The sequence below is a fragment of the Xyrauchen texanus genome, chromosome 23 (genome assembly GCF_025860055.1).
Source record: "Xyrauchen texanus isolate HMW12.3.18 chromosome 23, RBS_HiC_50CHRs, whole genome shotgun sequence".
In the NCBI taxonomy this organism is placed as follows: Eukaryota; Metazoa; Chordata; class Actinopteri; order Cypriniformes; family Catostomidae; genus Xyrauchen; species Xyrauchen texanus.
Genome location: NC_068298.1, coordinates 19,369,007 through 19,389,179, shown reverse-complemented (window position 1 = coordinate 19,389,179; position 20,173 = coordinate 19,369,007). Strand labels below are relative to the sequence as shown.

The following is a 20,173-nucleotide window of genomic DNA, read 5'->3' as shown; positions in this document are numbered from 1 at the left end:
GTGTACTGTGATAATTGCTCTAATGCTTTATATGTGTGTCAGGTTATGTGGGTGTGCTGGTGAATCAGTGCTGGAGGGAGCACTGGTGTTGTGTGCGGGCCGGATATCTTTACCTTTACCACGAGAAAGGAGACCAGCGAATCCCTCACTCTACTGTGGGTCTTAAAGGTTGTGAAGTTTTCCCAGGCCTGGGGCCTAAACACCCCTTTTCTCTTCGGATACTGAGAGGAGGCGCAGAGGTGGCAGCTTTAGAGGTAGAGAATGTTAGAGTTTTCACAAGAATTCTTGACTAATACTTTCAGTCATGTCAAGGCAAAACACTGTAACCTACTTTTTATCAAAGTTCTCTTAAGAGTCTGTCTCCTCTGTCCTGTGATGAACAGGTTTGATTTATCTATGTTACATTTAGAGAAAACTGAGTGTGAATCATTACTTTAAAATCCAAAATTATTTTACACCTTTTGCCATATCAGTGTTGTCATAATTTGACATTTTGTATAGTCTTTGTAGAGCAGGTGTGTTTAATATTCTGCCAGTGAGAGATAAGCATCAAAGCTTTATTTGGGAAAAGTAGTTTCAAATTTGGTATTTGTGAATTTTTGTGTCCTGATATTGCTCTTTCCTCTTCTCTCCATAATCTTCTGCCATCTCTTTACTTTTGCTATCAATAAATCAGTTGTATGTCTCTGGTTGTGTTTATGTTGTAGCTCATTTGTGTTCCTGTGTGTGTTAGGTGAGTTGCTCGGAGGACTTGGGCCGTTGGCTGGGAGTTCTGTTGGCTGAGACTGGTTCCTCTGCTGACCCTGAGTCCCTACATTATGACTATGTAGATGTAGAAACTATTGCCAACATCCGCACAGCTGCCCGTCACTCTTTCCTGTAAGTTAGTCAGGGTGGAAAGAGACAATGAGTGGCACGTTCAATTGGGACATCTAGTCGTTACTAAAAGGGATAGTTCACACAAAAATAGGGGTACACAGTCCCTTTAAATATTCTTGATTCACTCACTGTTATTTAATTTTCCTCTTTATTTAGATGGGCCACATCCTCAGACTCAAGAACATATGATGAGGTCCCTTTTGAAGCCATGGAGGTTTGTGGCAACTCCACTTGATCACACATGATCAAACATTTGGGTGTATGCTTTTGCGGTTTACACACTTATACATTCTGAAGCATAGACGTCTTGCCCAGATCCACTACATCAACACTTATGCTGTCCTTTTATAGCTGTAATGAGTAGCGTAATCACTAGAGAGGGTTAGAAGTGTGTGTGTGTGTGTGTGTGTGTGTGTATGAAGAGAAAAATCAAGTATCGCGTGGTCTCATCTGCATCTGTTTGAGATTGTCATAGCCCTTCCTTTGCCTCTATATGACACTTCTCTTTAAAAAAAAAAAAACTATTTTGAGGTTTACATTTGTGGACCAAGATTTTCAAAGAGGATTCAGACATTTGAACCCCACTGTATCATTGTGCCTCTGTGTATGAGCGCCCTCACTGGTCTTTAATGAAAGATGAGAAGTATTTCTACAGTAGGCAGTGGGTAGAGCAGGTTCAGTTGTCATGGCCTCTGGCCTCTCAGCGGCTTGTTAATTCCAATCTGAACCCACATGGAAGCACAAGCCCTCCTCATCTATGCATGCCTCAGCACTGGTGATAGTGTGCCCTCAATACAGTATACCTTTTTCTGTTGTAATTTCCCCTCCCAAAGATACTTTGATTATTATATTGACAGGATAATATTAAAGTACCTTCTTCATTCTGTTTCCTTCTCAGCAGGAAAATAAGAGGCTGAGGAGAGGAACCCAAATGAAACGTCATTCTTTCTCCAGCAGTGACCCTGGAAATGCCAGTCCACAAATCACCCTAAAGTGCTACGGCTCCAGTGAGTCCCATCACACACTGCACTGTGCTGGGTCAGAATAGTGTAACTTCAGCTTTAACAAGGCATTTTGGTTTGATCTACAGCTCTGCATTTTCACACTCTTTTCTTGCACTAAATACTGCAGATAATTGCTAAGAGCTTTACCACCTTCCAACAGCCTTCTAGAGGCTGACTTTTGACCTTTTCCTGACATTTCAGACTCAAATCAGTACGGGAGATATGGAAAAACACGGGCACTGGAGGATGCATGCCGCTACTTGAAAGAAAAAGAGGACCTGGACACAGAAATAGACAGTATCAGAAGTGGACTGGTGTCCCTGCGGAAGGACAAACGAGAGGCCAAAGAGAAGATGAAATGTGCAACAGGTAAGAGAGAAAGAGCTTTTCCTTTTCTAATTAATATGATAATACACAAATATAGTATGTCCTGTCAGAAGTCTAATTTTAACTCTCATTCCTGTTGTAGTCTGTAGAGGAGAATACTGTGAAATTTCTGTACTCTGAATACTGTGTGAGAAATGTCTGTACCCACTTACAAGCAAAATCACTTTTTTAATGCTTGTTTCTTCAGGTTTACTGCATATTGTAATGGGAAATAATGCAAAAACAATCCAATTATGCAAAACGTGTCTATAAAATAAACTGGATTAAATGTATATCTCTATTGAGATGATCCATGGAGTTAATAAAACAAATCTGAACCCAAATTCTTCTTTTCTCTCAGAAGCAAATAGTTTAATTTGAATGATGACACTACAAAAAGCAGTAAGTTGTGAGAGCCCCTTAAAGGGATAGTTCACCTAAAAATGAAAATTATCTCATCATTTACTCACCCACTTGCCATCCCAGATATGACTTCTTTCATCTACTGAACACAAACAAAGATTTTTTTCTAAATTTCTCAGCTCTGTAGGTCCATACAATCAGTGCCGGTCCTAGCCTTTTTGGGGCCCTAAACTAAATTTTGTGTTGGGGTCCCCGTCAGTATGTTCGTAACACTACATATGTCAACCTGGTCTCATAGTGAAAAGATGACTCTATATACATTTTGCAAAACTTGATATACGTGTCTCCAGGTATAATTCCCTGCAGTTTCCAGGTGAAATAAGGACATGAGGCACTACAACTGTGTGATTTATTCACTTTTACTCAAAGCATGACTTTGATGGCTGATAATGACATTATAAATACTTATTTTTCTCTTTATTACTCAGAACCTGCTATTTTATGATATCGACACACTTTTACTCTACATATATTAACTTATTACAGCATGAATAGTTTGTGCGGTAGCTCAACTGTTGGACTTAGAGTTGACCTCAAGCTGACACTTGAAACAACAAAATCATATAAACGGCAAGAAATTATGTGGTTGCTTCCGAAAATGTGCTTTTTTCATCTCGTTTATATTTTAAAACTCTAATGGTTCGGTTCAGGCAAAAGTTTTAGGTTAAGGAGGTATGTTTTAAATATCCATCTAAAATTCACCTTTATACCTCAACTGAATACGACACAGTTTTACTCGCTTTTGTTATCACCAGCTGGAGATTTCACTGGAAATATGCAGTCAAATGTGTTATACAGCATGTATATGTTACATTGCAAAAATGTTGTCATGTTCATGCAAATTTCATGAGATCAGGCTGTATAATGTCTTTGACATTGTGGGGGCCCTCTGGCAGATCGGGGTCCCTAAGCAACTTGCTGTGGCACTTTTCCACTGCACGTTATTGTTCGACTCAACTCGACTCTGCTCGCTTTACTTTTCTGAGCTTGATTTCCACTGCAGTTTAGTGCAGCCTCAACGTGGGTGGGATTATAGGCTAATCGTAATAGTTGCGTCACCCCATCCAGCTCTCGTTGGATCCTCTCCTCGGCTACTTACGAGAGGAACGTCTGCACCTCGTTTATTGATCACTGCATGGTTTTGCGCACAGCCATTTCTTTTTACAATTTGAAAGAGGTGGTACAAAAAAGTACCAGGTATCAGGTACTATGCACAGTGGAAAACCCCCAAAAAGCGAGCCAGTTCAGTCAAGCATACCATGGAAAAGCCCCAATAGTTTGCCTATAGGGAGGACTGGCACTGCATACAATGTAAGTGAATGGGTGCCATAATTTTGAAGCTCCAAAGTCCACATAAGGGCAACATAAAAGTAATCCAGATGATTCTGGTGGTTAAATCCATATCTTCTGAAGCAATATGATAGGTATGTGTTATAAACATATACATATTTAACTTTTTCCTTCACTTTCACTTTCTCCTTGTTCTGTTTTTGGTGATTCACATTCTTCGTGCATATCACCCCTTGATGGGCAGGGAGGAGAATTTATGACATAAAATTACTTTAATATTTATCTGTTTCTCACCCACACCTATCATATCATGTCTGTACACACAGAGTCACATGGATTACTTTTATGCTCCCTATATGTGGAATTTGGAGCTTCAAAATGTTGGCACCCATTAATTATCCTGCGTGGAGTGGTGGTGGTGTAGTGGGCTAAAGCACATAACTGTTAATCAGAAGGTCCCTGGTTCAATCCACACGGCCACCACCATTGTGTCCTTGAGCAAGGCACTTAACTCCAGGTTGCTCCGGGGGGATTGTCCCTGTAATAAGTGCACTGTAAGTCGCTTTGGATAAAAGCGTCTACCAAATGCATAAATGTAAATGTAATTATCCTTCTAAAATCTTAATTTGTGTTCTGAAGAAGAAAGTCATACACATCTGGGATGGAATGAGGGCAAGTAAATGATTGGACAATTTTCATTTTTGGGTGAACTATCCCTTTAAACATGGTAAAATCAGTGCATGTTCAAGTGGCTTGTATATTCTATAAAACAGCAGCAGCTGTTTGATTAAATTATTAAAGACGCTAATGTCACATAAAATAAAATAACTTCATATTAATAATTAGAATATACAACTTTTCATCAATGGAGTATAGCTGTTTACAGTTGTCAAGTAACATTGCAACTTGGCACATTAATATACTGTAGATTGAGCACAATCAGTTTTTTGCAATTTAAAAGAGATTCGAACTTGACTTATCCAACAGCCTGAACTATCATTTTTATAAAGTTTCAGTACTTTTTTGCTATCCTTTTTTCTCTTTTATATAACTGGTGTCTTTAACCTCATTCTAACTTTATCACATTTTTTAAAATGTTCACAAGTTGTTATGATCACAATATCTCTGCCAGGAACTAATTTAATTATTGATGTGTTTTGCAGATAAGCAATGGTTGGCTTTAGAGGAGCGTGTAACCCAGCTGGAGGAGAGCTGCCGTGTGAAAGAGAATGAGCGTGTAGATCTAGAACTTAAGCTCACTCAGGTGAAGGAAAACCTGAAGAAATCTCTGGCTGGTGGAGCACTGGGGGCACCTGCAGAGTCTAAACCTACAACCAAGGTACTGACTGCATCTGTGCCATAGAAATCCATAGCAAAAAAAACAGCAACAGGTCAAAGATTGTGATCAAATGTCCTGTGGCCTATGTCCCAAATCAGGATTAAGTAGCTAGCTAGATAAATTAAACTTAGTTTAAGTAATTTGTGGTACCAGTAAAGTTAATAGGCTTTCATATTGATTCCTTGCATAGTAACATATGCTAATTAGCTAACCTGCTCCTGGCAGGTTATGTTCGCAATTTCCCAATCAGAGATCTCATCCAGATTCTGAGCAAAGTGACAGTCACTCCCCCAGTATCTCTCACTCCAATTTAAAGTGCACTTCAAATACAGAACAAGTTATTTGTGATTACTATTTATTGCAAGAAATAGATTTTTGGCAGCCTTGCATTTTTTTTAAAGACACTTACATTTTTCCCCAATCATTTCCCACACTGGCCATAAAATATTTATGAATGAATAAACCTAAATTAATTATATAATTTCAATTGAGATATTCAATATCAATAATGATTGAATGACTTTAAAATATAAAAACTGAATTACTCCACAATATACTGTAGATATCAGAAACGTGTGAATGCCACCCAAACCCCTTCTTAATAGAATTTGCTGGCAGAGATGCCATGAACATACATTCACTTGAATTTCAGATATGTCTTTATTGTGGCTTATGCTGCAAAGAAAGAAAGAACAAATAAGTCTTTATTAGTGCATACATCTACTCATTTGTATAATTCAATAGTGTATTCATAATATTATTTAATGATATTAAGTTAGTAATTTAAAATTTACATTTTTAAATTTCAAATCAAGATATTAAACTTTAAAAATTACAAGCTTGAATGTTCTTGTTGTGGAGCTATATAAAGTTACTTTCACATCGATATATTATCTATTTTCATTTTTTCATCACACAGAATACCTGAGACTCGTAGTGACGGATTAATTGACAGCTGCTGTCAGACTCTATGTTATTATTATTCCTCACACGGTCGCAAGACGACATGTACATGAATCTGGCGTAGTGAGTTGGAACCTGCTTACGTCAGCTGTCACCGCTTACGTCACGAAGTACCGCAACAGCCAATAGGAAAATTCAACTGCAGTAGCCACCGTTCAACCTGAAGAGGGCAGCACTCAGACGTTTTTACACCATATATTGTAGAATTAAAACACTTTATACACAAATGTCAAAAAAATTACTTGAATCAATGACCAGTACTAATAAAGCCCCATTCTTACAGATCATTAACTAAAAAAAGTTGGTTTAGGGTTTAGTTACCCTTTAATCATAACCTCGGGAACCTTGTAATATTGTTTGCAAATTCAAAATTGATAGATACATGGCATCTTATACCTTTATTTTCTTTTATAATAATCTGGCATTATTATTTTTATTTGTTCTTTTTTTCTGTACCTTATTATTTGAATAACTGAATACTTTGTACCTGAGATGGAAATTATACAATGCCGAGTGTGTGGAATTTTCTCTTGATGTTATGTATGTTAATATGTAGTTTAAATAAATAATAATAATAAATAAATAAAAAACTCTGAGTTGATAATAGAAAGTTGGTAACGCGTGTCTTGATACCACTTAATCCTAATGAGGCCTGATTGGATTTGGTGAGATTTGTCAAGCTAAAACCAATCATGGAATCCAGAATTTGTTCAACTTTTCTTTTTTTGTGCTACCTGGCACTGTTCTGAAAAATGCTCCTTGATTCCCTTCCAGACGCAAAGGGCTGAGACTCCGTATATTGAGTCATTTCTACTGGTCAACCGTGCTTCAGAAATGCACAAGCGGCCCCCCTCCATCTATGCATCCACAAAGGGAAATGTAATGCAGAGAGCAAAGGTAAAACACAGATTTATCCAGTCCAATGTTTTAAAAGGCAAAAAGATTCCTGCATCAATAGATATCACATTGAAAGCATTGTCAATTTTCAATAAGGCTCTGATGAATTTCATCATTTAGTTTATGTTGGCCCTGTCAGAAGCTGGTGCAGTTTCCCTATATCAGCATTCCTTCTGGCATTATGATAAATGAACTGCTGATTTATAATTTTTTTTGTCTGTTGTGTAGTATGTGTGTGTGTGTGCGCTTTCAATGGCTGTTGATACACCTTCAATGTGGATGCAAATAATTGTAGATATGTCAGTCATTTAGAATTAAGCTTATTTATTTTTAACCAGGAATGGGAATCCAAGAAGGGGACATAAGAAAACTGCTGATCAGGACAACCTAAAAACTTGCCATGTCAAGGTTAAGAGAACTTCCACCAACCTGCTGTATATGCAAGTCCATTTACTATGGTAACTGCCACTTGTATGAGCTTATAATTGAATTACAATGACAAATCAGCAGCTCTTTTTTTTTTTTTTACATTTACAGTCAAAATTGAAGATGTGCCCTGTTAAGGCTTTAAGAAATTCATAGAGTTCCAGTCACAAAACTGTGATAGAGGCAGAATGAATAAATATGGGATGATGAACAATAGCTGGTCAGTTGCAAGTGCAAAGAAGAGCCATGTTGTTGATAGGTTGGAATTGAAAGTGATGGAAATGCAAGTGTAAGCAAACCACTTGTTTAAAGTAATCTTGAAATTAAATTAAGAGTTGACTGCGATGTATAAAGTTTTTCACTCTGTTCTTAATAGCTTTTTTTATACTTCAATCCGTGTGAATCCTGCGCTTAACCAAGATGTGCTATTAACAAATGTACATGTGACAAATTGTTAATAAGCTGAAACGTTCACTATGGTGTTTTTAAAATTCAACTCGTTTTTAAACCTATTTTCCCTTTTTACTACTTTTAAATGAGAGTAACATTTGCACTTTAATGTCTTTTGACATGGAATATTCTTTTAATAAAAGGTCTAAAAATTTGTTGTTTTCCTTATTTGAACATGCAGGCATTTCAAATCACCTGGGAGCACTAGAACAGAGTGGATTGGTGTGGAATTTTTGCAATTGCACAAACTAAATGAATTTATCGTTGGACACAAGTCTACATGGGACCCTTAACCTATAAAGAAACAAGTGACAATTTTCTTATAGATTTACAGAAAGATGATCATTGGTAGATTGTGTACTGCTTTTGTTCAAAGTATTTTAAAATCACAGGACTTCTTAACATGAAAAAAATAAATTAAAAAGCCTCAATGAGCAAGGAACAAACATTTTGACCTGTCAAGAAGAGGTTATCCCTTTACATTTAAAATGCCAAGTTCTTTTAGAATCAGAATAACAGATGGCTTTGAACAACCAAATCTTTAATACAACTTTAAAAACAGCACAGAGTAAAAAATGTGCAATAAGAAAACCAGGTCAACTCAGAAGTCACACTCCAGGGGCAAGTCAACCGTCAGCTCATTGATCATCTGTAGGAAGGCCCCCACTTCATCAACATATTCCACAACTGCATGGGAGCGTGAGAGGATTAAGAAACCGGTCTCTCAAACTTGGCAAATGACAAAGGTTTAAGATAGATTTCAAATATACAAGTTACCTTTGGGCATCTTTAAAGGTGAGAGTGGCAAACATGGTTCCAATATAAGCTCTTCCAAAGGTGAGGCGGTTGGCCATGGCAGTTTTGCCAAACCAGCCAGTGAGAAACGACTGAGGTAGACTTCCTCTGGAACCCAGGAGGTCTCAAATTCTACACATTGAAAATAGAAAAAGTCAGCTGATGGATTAGATCGTTTAATAGCGAATATATAAACAAGCAGACAGGTTTACCACTTGGATTGTATGGGAAGCACTTCTCAATCTCTGGATACTCTGCTCCAGCAGGCTGAAGGTGCACTTTACACTGCATAGCATAAAATAATAAATAGTGAACAATCAGAAGAAGGAAAAAAAAAAAAAACTTGACAAGATGGTTTAATCCTTAGGAACCAACCTTGGCTTCAGGAGGTTTACATTTCTCTTCTGCTTTATGAGAGACTACTGGGGTGGCAACAACTTTATTTATGACTCCCAAAGCTTTTCGGCTGGATTGCAGAGGCGCTCCAATACGTACTTTGCTTGTCAGTGGGGTTCTCAAGCACTGATCTGTAAGTATTTAATGTGAGTAATGAATGGAGATTGTCCAAGTAGGTAGCTCACCAGGCTTTGATACACAGCACAAGAGCCTACATTACAGACCTGGAGCAGAGTGTAGTCTGATCTGACGAGATTTGATGGCTGGAGTAGCCAGTGTGCCATTTTCCTGATCCAGGTAAATCATGGTGTCCATGTTTGTAGCTTAGAACAGAGTTGGCAACGAGTTTAAGTTTAAGCATAGCATTGCAAGCACATTTTTGCTTTGAATTTGAAACAGCCAAAACAGAAGGACTTTACTGACAAACATAATATTTATTCTAGAAAACGATGAGGTCGTATAGCATTAAAGTTAACTTCCTAATTTCATGTAAAAAATGTACCTACCCAGCACATGAGAATTAACCGTTACTCGTTTTCTCAACCTTATCATTTAAGCGTTTTGAACTCGGTACAGCTTTATAGACAAGATGTTAACAACTTACTCTTTTATGCGTTTATCCTTCTTTTAAAGTCGTGTTTCTTAACTCAAGCGCACTAGCAAAATATCTGACGTTTGTTTTTGTTCCGAGTTTCCCGGTTGAGTTTTAAAAGGAAACCTGCCTCCTGATTGGCTGATGGATTTCCTCTTTTACTAGACGATGCTCTTAGTTCATTGGTCAGCGTGACAGTGCCACCATATGGTTAGACAGAGAAAAGCAATTGTGTCTCACCCACAGCCAGGATAGATAGACAGACAAGAATGTACACAAATAGATCATTGTTATTGTATTGTTTTCCTTTAATACGGTCAGTGCTCATGGAGTTTACAACATTCCGACAAAGCATTACATTTTTAATTATTAGCAAAACATAAATATATAAATAGCAAAACAGCACAAGAAGAAAAAGCATGTAAACCATCGAACCCTTAAAGAAATAATTAATGTGAAAGCCATTCCTTAAGAAATAAAAGTGGACACGCAAAGCATCAAAGTTCTTTGTGTCTTGTTGCAGATGTTTCCTTCTAGAGATTTATGACTGTTGATTCACGTAATCTTCACTTTCCTCATTGCTTTAGAAACACTTCAATGCAACTTTGAACAACGTGAAAGAGAAAAAGTCCAGCTCAACGTTAAGGGGCTCTCTTCAGTTCGAAATGATAGATAAAGTTCTTTGTGTCTTGTTGCAGATGTTTCCTTCTAGAGATTTATGACTGTTGATTCACGTAATCTTCACTTTCCTCATTGCTTTAGAAACACTTCAATGCAACTTTGAACAACGTGAAAGAGAAAAAGTCCAGCTCAACGTTAAGGGGCTCTCTTCAGTTCGAAATGATAGATAGTCAGCAGTCTTTTCACTTTTTTAGTCATTTCTGCAATATTCACATAATTTCTGGAGATGGGCAACATACAAGTTCTCTTTCCATTAGAATATAAGGTAGTACAGCCAGTAGAGGATGTTGACGAGGAGAAATGCCATGGGGAACAGTGTGCGCGCGTGTCTGTCGATGTTGTGAGGATTCTCAACACTCATCATGGATGCAGCTCTGCGTGATATTTGCTTTACAGAGGACAAACCGCACCCCTTCTCATGCTTTGACTCTCCTTCACAATCTCCTTCACAAGTCACAGACTGGACAGTCGTCTCTTGCTGGCTGGTGCCTTTTGTCTGCATCTTTTTGGGTGAATTGACCAAATGAGTTGTACCATTTGACTCTTCAAATTCTTTCAGGAGTTCCTGTGAAAAGTGGATTGAAAAAAAAAAAAAGATTATAAAAATGCACAAGTTGAAATATGACAGGTTCTTAGGTGCTATTTTGAACTACTATGCACAGGTTTCTCACCCTTTGTACATCTGAAATAGTCTGGTGCTGCATTGTGCAGAAATGAGCACAGGCATATTCCAGCAGAGCTCCAAAGATGAAGGTGAAACAGATACCGAGGTAGACATCAATGGCCTTAATGAAGCAGTTGGCATTGGGTAGTGAGGTCCTGGCACCCATCATCAGTGTGGTCATTGTTAGAACAGTAGTCACTCCTGTGAAATAAATTAATACATTTGAAGGAAAATATTTAGTTTGTATGATCTTGAACCAGTGACAAAAGTCTTTCCTTATTTATTTATTTAAAGCAAATTTTCCATAAAATATCACTTAATAATATCCCTATACATTCCATTTTCTTGTCTGCTAATTTGATTGTGGGTTTCGGCACCTATAAAGTTCCATATACACCAATCATCCACAATGTTAAAAACACCTGGCTAATATTGTGAAGGTCCCCCTCGTGCTGCCAAAACAGCGCCAACCAGCATTTCAGAACAGCATTCTGAGATTCTATTCTTCTCATTACAATTGTAAAGAGCAGTTATCTGAGATACCGTAGACTTTGTTAGTTCAAACCAGTCTGGCCATTCTCTGTTGACCTCTCTCATCAACAAGGCATTTCCATCCACAGAACTGCCCTCGCTGGATGTTTTTTTTTTTTGGCACGATTCCGATTAAAATCTAGAGTCTGTTGTGCAAGAAAATCCCAGGAGATCAGCAGTTACAGAAATACTCAAACCAGCCCAACTGGCACCAACAATCATGCCACAGTCCAAATCAATGAGATCACATTTTTTTCTCATTTCTGATTGTTGATGTGAAAATTAACTGAAGCTCCTGACCCGTATCTGCTTGATTTTATGCACTGTACTGCTGCCACACGATTGGCTGATTAGATAATTGCATGGATAATTGTTGGTGCCAGACATGCTGGTTTGAGTATTTCTGCAACTGATGATCTTCTGGGATCTTCACACACAGGGATTTTCTGGGACCAACACAATATTAGGCAGGTGGTTTTAATATTGTGGCTGATTGGTGTAAATAACCATTTCAGACTGTACTGAATGTGTAAAGGTTACATTAAGTGAAAGATACAGGTGGAGATAAAAGGATTACGGTAAATGTATAAAGAAAAAAACTAGAGAACTGACCAATGCAGGTGCGAGCTGGTACAGATGACTGACTGATCCAGAAAGACACCCATGACAGAACGACCAGCAGGGTTGAGGGCACATATGTCTCCAGAATGAAGAAGAGGACATTTCTGCGCAAAGCAAAGTGCAGCACTAGCTTTGGGTAAAAACCTGCAATAGATCCAAAATCAAGTGTATAGTGTGACAGATTTTAATTAAAGGACTTTGATTGACTGGTACTTCCAGTAATAATACATTTCAAAATGGGCAAGATATGAATAATGAAATTAGTTACCTGTTTCATATGCTGCCTCAGATACAGTTGTGTAGTAGCTCTCTACACTGTACTGGGCGAGACGTAGTGTATCTAACCCCTTTACTGAGTCATTCCCTCGAGTCCAATAAAACACTACATCCTGTAAATTATAGCCCCCTGAAGACACATGCACACACATTCAGGTGCTATTATTAAGATATTAAGTATTTATGGGTAGTTGACACATAACGTTACCATTGCCATTTTTATATATAAAGATCTTAGGTAACGCTTCACAATAAGGATCTATTTCTTAACATTAGACAATGCAAATCATTTCACAACCTAAGCATTTATTAATCTTGGATAATTTTAATTCATGAAAATCGTTAATTGATAGTTCATGTAATTTATATGTTAATATATGTTTAAATTACCATTAACTATGATTATTAAGTGAATTTATTGTTCATTGTCCTGTGGAGCAACAAATGCATTTTTAAAAGAAGAAATATCTAATGTGGTCTCTCAATTAATATGAGGTCATAAATACATCATACATAATAATTATTAAAGAATCAGCAAAGTGCTGTTTAATACAGTTTAGACGGTGTATTGTTACCGCTGGGAATGTCAATTTTTATGTCAACTACACTTTTACAGTCTGTTCTTGAATATTCAGCAGGAAAAATATGGGAAAACTATATAGATTTAGATTTTATTGTTTTTTTTTAATGAATTGTTCGACAATGAAAAGGCTCACAGCTTTCTAGTTGCAAAGTACATTCTTGTCTATCCATTGGATATTTGGTGAGGTCCATGTTGCAGGCGATAGTTGCTGTTATGCTGTGGAGAAGAAAAAAAAAAGAGGAATATCGATTGAACCATTTCAGTGGTAAGGTTCCCCAGACACACATACATGGAATATATGCATTTAAAGTATTGTACAGAGCAGCTGTTCAGTTGGTAAGAAGCTGTGAATTCAGAGTTAGTGTTTACCGCAGAGCGTAAAGCACAGTTCCATTGCTGAAGATACGGATCAGTCTGTTCTCCACTGTGACATCATGGAGGAAGGAACGTTTAGAATCAGGGATGAACGTATCAGGAATCCACAGCAGGGAAACCAGACGTCCATCTAGACTTAGACTTTCATTTCCAGGGAATACCAGCCGTGAATCTTGCCATCGTTGTCTTAGAAAAATGGTGGCTGTGTAGTCCTATCAGTATGTGTAGAGAATCGATCAGAATCCTGTTACAAACATTCAATATCTACTGATGCCTCAGTTGAATCTTATGAAATAAAAGGAGATTATAAGAGTAACTACCATGTTGATTTCAGAGATTGCATCAATGCTGGCAATGTCCAAACTCATTCCAATTTTAACTGGGCCCTCTGTGGATAACGAGAATGCACAGTTACATTGCAGTGTTTTTACTCAATTATTAATCTGTATTTAAACAGATTAATTCTGCATTCAACATTAAGGGTGTTTAAATGGCATATTGGCCCTCACCGTTAAAGTTTGGCCTTAAGTAGCGGTTGTAGCCTTTCATTAACTTCTGTATGGTGGGCTGCAGTTGAGAATCATTCCATTCTCCATATTGATTCCCATGAAACCCTCTTTCACTGAGAGACAAGGAGAAATGTTGAACAATGCAGATGGTCTGTGATTGATTTTAGTGACAAGGCTTCAGATGTTTATCTCTTTACTCACCCATTTGTAAACAACAGAAAGAGACCTGCCCAGAACAGGAGATAATGCAGCATCATGTGTTTTTGTGATATGGAGGAGTGGTAACTGTGGAGAGGGTTGAAGAAAGCATTTTGTTAGTCTATTGTCCTCATCAATCATGCAAACTATAAAGTTCCAGTGCTTTACCAGCAGATGGCAGCAGGCCTCTCTGCCCACACGAATTGCACCCCCAACAGCTTTGCCTTAATTTGACATTTTATCTAATGCACAACTTCCCGGTAACTTTTCCCCTTTGACTTAAGCACCTTTTCCCCTTTCCTTTTACGTCTTTATTGCACTAATTTCAACTACCTAAACAAAGAAATTGCATTGTGCTGACTGGTTGTGAACACACATCAACCTCTTTCTATACACAATCAAAATAGGTCTATAGTCTCCAGAATGTAGAACATTTTCCACTTTCCTGTAGCCATGATACTAATCTAATTATTCCCACAATTTATCCTTCTTCTTTTCCATCTTAATATATTTCAATTCCACCTTTCCTCCACCTCATCCCTCCATCCATCCTGCCCTCAGCTGTCCCCATCTACTCTCTGTCACAGCATATGACCATCACAATGACAGCAGTTACCTGTGGAGATCTGAGATGTAAATGACTGTGGATTTATCCTTCACTCTTGTTCTTAGTCCTTTTCAATCTAGATGTCCCAGCAAAAAAAAATAAAAATAATAATGATCCAACATGTTCTTAATCCTTAATTAATTCACTTAATCTTTTCTTCAATCTTTTTTCTTTTGGCACTTGTGTTTGCCAATGTTTTCTTTCATCTGAAGCTCATATATTGTTCCTTGATCTTATTGTTTCTTGATGCAATGTCTCACCTCTGTCTAAGCACGGCTTCCCTCACACTCGTCACTTGGCTGGCTCTGAAAATATCCCCTCTCTTTGCCTCCCCCATTCCCCAAACCTCCCTTCAATGTCTCTCTCTCTCACACACACAGACATGCACACATCTGTGGCAAATTGGTGTAATGCATTCAGAACACCTGTTGTTTTATAGATTAATCTCCTACATTGCACGGCTACCAATAAATCAATGTCATTAACAATCTCCTTTGGTTTATGACATGCTATATTCTTCCAAACTCCTGCTCTCTCTCTCTCTCTCTCTCTCTCTCTCTCTCTCTCTCATTCGCCCCTCACAAATTCAATCTCCATTCGGATTTATCCTGGTTCCAAATTGGCATTCGCACTGAATGCTTTCTCTCTCCTCCCATCACTCTGTGTCTTTCATCTCTGTTGTTGCGTTTATGCCTGTTACTTTTGAAGTCGCTCTGTGAAGATCTGTGTTATTTTATTTCCCCATCTTTCTTTTCTATCTGTCTCTTGTCATGTAATGCTTTTTGTCCATTTCTCTCTGTGTATCTTGCTTGCCTATGGAAGCCAGATCCCACCAGGGATGAGGGAATTAATAAAGTCACAACTGCTTAATATATAGTCGCAATCACAAGATGAATAGTTGAAATTGTGAATTTTAAAGTAGCAATTGTGAGACATAAAGTAACAATTCCGAAATATAAATTTACAATTCCAAGACATAGTCACAATTGCAAAACATGTAGTTGCAGTTGCAAGATAAAAGCTGAAATTGCTAGTTATGAAGTTGCAGTCACAAGATATAGGCTAACAATTCCAAAATATGAAATAATGTCAGATTTGCGATTTGTGAAATACAGTCAAAAATGTATTCAAATATAAAGTCACAATTTTCAAAACAGAAATTCGAAATTGGAAAACAATTCCCAAATAAAAAAATCACAACTTTGAGAAATAAATTCTAAATCTAAAAAGTGCTAAATCTAAAGTTGCAATTGTAAGATATAGTCAAAATTGTCAGTTATATATTGCAATTGTGACTATATTTCTCACAATTCAAATACACTGAATTAAGCTGAACTGAATTGGAAAAAAAAAAATGGGTCACTTGCTGGTCAAGCTTGTTTACAAACCCCAAACACCAGCCATCCATGCTATGGACCAGCACCAAAACACAATATACTCCAGAATCAGAATGAGTTTATTGCCAAGTGTTTTCACAAGGAATTATTATTATTATTTATTTATTTGGTGATTGGAAAAACAAGTGCACACAGAACATTACAGTAAGATAAGAATCAAGAACTATAACATACTATATTTTTTCAGCAGGCTTATCCAAACTTTCTTTCAAGTTTCCTCCAGAGAGAGCATTTATCATTCCATCACAGGACCCCTTGGGATTATCACTGCCTCTGCAATATCCTTCCCATCCTCTGGTAAGCCTAACACATAACTGGTGGCCTCATTATTTAACATTATGGACACCTTCTGTGGAAGGAACATGATTAAAAAATAATCAGCCAATAATTGCATTTGGTCCGAATGTAATGATAGGATATCCTTTCTGTCTGTCAATCTATATTTGCATACCGCCGCACAGCTTGATCATGCAGACGATCACACGTCATCAGCGCTTGGGTTCCTAGGTGGAAACACCTCTGATGCGAAGGTGGGCTCTATGCTTTCAAAGCTAGATTGCTAACTGCTAGCCTCTCTGGATTGGACCCTAGCTTTAAATCTCACATAATAGATCTATTTGACTGCTATCACTATCATGGTGTCCATCCAATGTCTTATACCCTTTTGGAAGGTAGTCCTCTGTTTATGTCTTTGTCAGTGGCAGAGTCGCTAGAGGCAGACAGTGGACCTGCCTTAATCATAGCCTGCGGTTTGACCACTCTCCATAATTAACGCGGTCTCCTCTCTCCATCCTTGAGCTTTAAACCCACAACATGGTAAACAGAGATGCTGAATTCAAATTAATTTACCATTGCCTTTTTTATGTATAAAGATCTTAGGTAATGCTTCACAATAAGGATCTATTTGTTAACATTAGTCAATTCAAAACATTTCACAACCTAAGCATTTATTAATCTTGGATAATGTTAATTCATGAAAAGTGTTAATTGTTATTTCATGAAATGTATATGTTAATATATGTTTAAGTTTCCATTAACGAACATTATTAAGTGCTGTAAATGTATTGTTCAATGTTAGCTTATTTTAACTAATGTTGTTAACGGCACAGTGGAACGGGTGACGCCTCAGTAAACTCAATTATGTATCCTCCGCTCTGCTGTTCAGGGGATGCCTTGTTTCCTTCTTGGATTAATGTTTATCTTCTTGTGAAAACCAGATCGCTGGTTTCAAAAAGGCATTCACAAATGAAGCCTCCATAAGCAACCAACATCACTAATAATTATTTTTTATTTATTTTATTTTTTTTGTGAGCCCTGCTTAAGAAGCAAGGCATCTTATTTGCATGGATAAAAGTGCCTTGAGTGAGAGGGACCAGCTGTGTCCTAGATGGAGGGATAGCCTGCATTATGCTCACCTGTAAACTTGCAAAATTTTGCAATAGCTCTAGCTGGTGAACTATTGCTTGTCCATCCAGCAGTAGTGCTCAGACCAGGAATATTTGCAATTTAGCATGTTGAAAAGCTGTCTGGCTTGTGACTTATGCCTGGGTCAAACTGAGAGTCAGTCAAGAGCCCAAGAGGTTTATGCCACAATGCTATGGCTGCCACTTATCTCTGCAGCAAATTAATTGTTATTTCCCTTCTCTTTCAACTTGACAGATTACACCTGAGTCAATCTCTCTTCCTTTCTTATTCTCTTCCTTCAATCCTTATCCTTGCTCTGTAGACCAGGCCTAGTCAATTGGCAGACCACGGGACAAATCTGGCCCACCAATCATCTTTGTCTGGCCCTCCAACTGATTTCTGATTAAATTGCCTCACCATCTGAAATACCAGAGTGCTCTTTGTGCAGACACGAGCCTCAGCAATCAACGGTGAGTTTAACCAGAGACATTTTGTTAGAGATGGGCCACTTCTATTAAAATTAATGGGAGAAATTGTAACACCCAACCAAGAAGCTCTTGCACACAACGGTCAACGGATGTTGAAAGGAAGTCCCACCTTACATGTAAAATAGCCAATCACCTATTAGTTAAAGATATCACCTGTCAATCATCTCAAAAACATGCATGCATATTAGTTATTCAAGCCGGGAAAATTTTATTTTTAGAGTAATCTGAGGTAAAGAAGTACAATTTATGATACTAGCGTTTGACAGATTTTGTTGCTGATTTGAAATTTGTTCTTTGATCGTAATCTTGGCCAACCGTTTTTGAGCGTTTGGTGTTCCCCCATTCAAGTAGATAGGAGCTGCACTGGCATGACTGGAAATGACCTTCTGGGAGCGTTCCAAATATGGCCACCAGTGGACTGACTTGCCAGAAAGACTTTGGTTTAACAGCGCTCATTGGCTCATTTGATTGCGTCTTTTTCAATCAAATGCATTTAAATAAATTGCTTAGTTGTGTGGATTGTGGCCAAATCTACAGATGTAAAAAAAGATCACCGCAGTTGTTACAGAAAGGTTGTCAGCACATAGGCACATCTTCAGCAACAAAAGAGAAATCTATTATGAAAACTGAACATTCAACGAAAATGTGCTGAAAAGTTGTCTCATCAGTTCAGGGTCGGTAGTGCTCGTAAAAACAGTGATACATGAAATATCCTGATAATATTTGGTTCTATACAGCTCTCTCAACAACTAATATGTGGTTATCTGCACATATTTCTGGCTCCTGCACTGGCTATTGTGTGCAAATTCGCAATATTTGCAGGATATTTAAATGCATTCTTAAGTAAACATGACATTTCTATATGACCATTGTTTTCATATGTGATATGTGGGTTGATATTGTGAGAGGGCTTTAGCAGATCTAAATGTTTTCCCCCGGTTTTCATCATTTGTAAACAATAGCGCTAAAATTATTGTGTTTATGTTTTGTTTGTGTTTTTAAGTAAAGTTTATCAAAAATTATTTGTTAGATAAGAGTATAAGTCATGTTTATTTTTCAGCCAGATTTTATGAAGAAATGCATGGCCAGTCCTTAAAAAGATATAATTAAATATAAAGTATGCCCTTTGACTATTTTAATATAAATAAATGCACCTTTTTAAATGTGTTTTTGTTTAAGTAACATGTTACTTTCAATGAAAGTAACTGACCCAGGTATTTTTTTGAGTTGAAGTGTTTAATTGCTGCCCCTTGCGTCACCAAATGGAATTGCGCAACCTAGTCTCATAGAATCATGTTAAAGCTGTATTTTTGCTAAATTATTTTGACGCAGTTCGTTGTGTTCATCGTAAAAGGTTCATGGTGAATTTACAATAGAGGCGCTACAACAACAATGACTTTTATACACTTTCACAAAAATCAATAGTAAAAGGGTGGATTATCAGTCCAAAACACTTGCCTTGTTTCCCACACAATGCAATCTTATGACATCAAAACAATTTTATTGTAGTGCATGAATTATTGCATTGCATGTCAAGTCATTTTTATTTGTATAGCGCCTTTCACAACACACACCGTTTCAAAGCAGCTTTACAGAAAACCATGCATTAACAGAGTACGGTACATTCACAAGCTTATTCAAGCATGATCAAGTTCATGGTACCTCAAAAGTGTTGCACTAGCAATGCAAAGGGTTTTTAGTCCACAAGAGTCACCTCACATTTGGTATAGGTATAAGGTTTAGTCTTGAGAAATAGGTTTTGTTTATTTTAAACTCTGTAGAGCATTAACCTTAACCTCATCTGTATGGGAGAAATTCTGACTAGCTTTTAGCACCACACAGTAGGCATTTCACTTCAGAACTGCCACAATACATGTAATGAACTATGTAATGTCACTTTGCAAAAATTTCGGCACAGTCACGTTATTTTCATGAGATCAAGCTGGATTTGCAGGTTCCCCAAACACTCATATAGGGGGTCTTTAATTGGTTGGACATACAGATTCTGCCTCAAACTCA

General features: G+C 37.5%; 3 protein-coding genes across 10 annotated transcripts in view; 1 reads left to right on the top strand and 2 right to left on the bottom strand.

Annotated features, from left to right (window-relative positions):
- The window catches only part of LOC127663126 (actin filament-associated protein 1-like 1), a 47,453-nt gene extending 39,813 nt beyond the window's left edge, over positions 1-7,640 (top strand). For 6 of the 8 annotated variants that reach the window (XM_052154589.1, XM_052154588.1, XM_052154593.1 and 3 more), the window contains 8 exons: positions 43-254; positions 734-879; positions 1,036-1,093; positions 1,778-1,886; positions 2,085-2,252; positions 5,126-5,301; positions 7,039-7,161; positions 7,500-7,640. In XM_052154589.1, the coding sequence (XP_052010549.1) occupies positions 43-254; positions 734-879; positions 1,036-1,093; positions 1,778-1,886; positions 2,085-2,252; positions 5,126-5,301; positions 7,039-7,161; positions 7,500-7,526 (1,019 nt within the window). In that variant the 3' untranslated portion in view covers positions 7,527-7,640. The remainder of the gene's footprint in view (positions 1-42; positions 255-733; positions 880-1,035; positions 1,094-1,777; positions 1,887-2,084; positions 2,253-5,125; positions 5,302-7,038; positions 7,162-7,499) is intronic. The other 2 variants (XM_052154591.1, XM_052154590.1) reach the window with 1 other exon arrangement.
- Positions 7,641-8,582: 942 nt separating this feature from the next.
- LOC127663131 (securin-like) lies at positions 8,583-9,926 on the bottom strand. Its single transcript, XM_052154601.1, has 6 exons — positions 9,833-9,926; positions 9,453-9,551; positions 9,208-9,359; positions 9,045-9,117; positions 8,815-8,964; positions 8,583-8,724 (listed from the first exon to the last, which is right to left on the bottom strand). Exons 2-6 carry the CDS (start codon positions 9,541-9,543, stop codon positions 8,639-8,641), a joined length of 552 nt encoding a protein of 183 aa, XP_052010561.1. The 5' UTR covers positions 9,544-9,551; positions 9,833-9,926; the 3' UTR covers positions 8,583-8,638.
- An 828-nt stretch (positions 9,927-10,754) lies between these two features.
- On the bottom strand, positions 10,755-15,202 carry LOC127663451 (gamma-aminobutyric acid receptor subunit pi-like). Its single transcript, XM_052155059.1, has 10 exons — positions 15,126-15,202; positions 14,262-14,345; positions 14,061-14,173; positions 13,872-13,939; positions 13,546-13,763; positions 13,310-13,392; positions 12,586-12,723; positions 12,309-12,461; positions 11,173-11,366; positions 10,755-11,066 (listed from the first exon to the last, which is right to left on the bottom strand). Exons 1-10 carry the CDS (start codon positions 15,200-15,202, stop codon positions 10,755-10,757), a joined length of 1,440 nt encoding a protein of 479 aa, XP_052011019.1.
- Between the last annotated feature and the right edge of the window lie 4,971 nt (positions 15,203-20,173).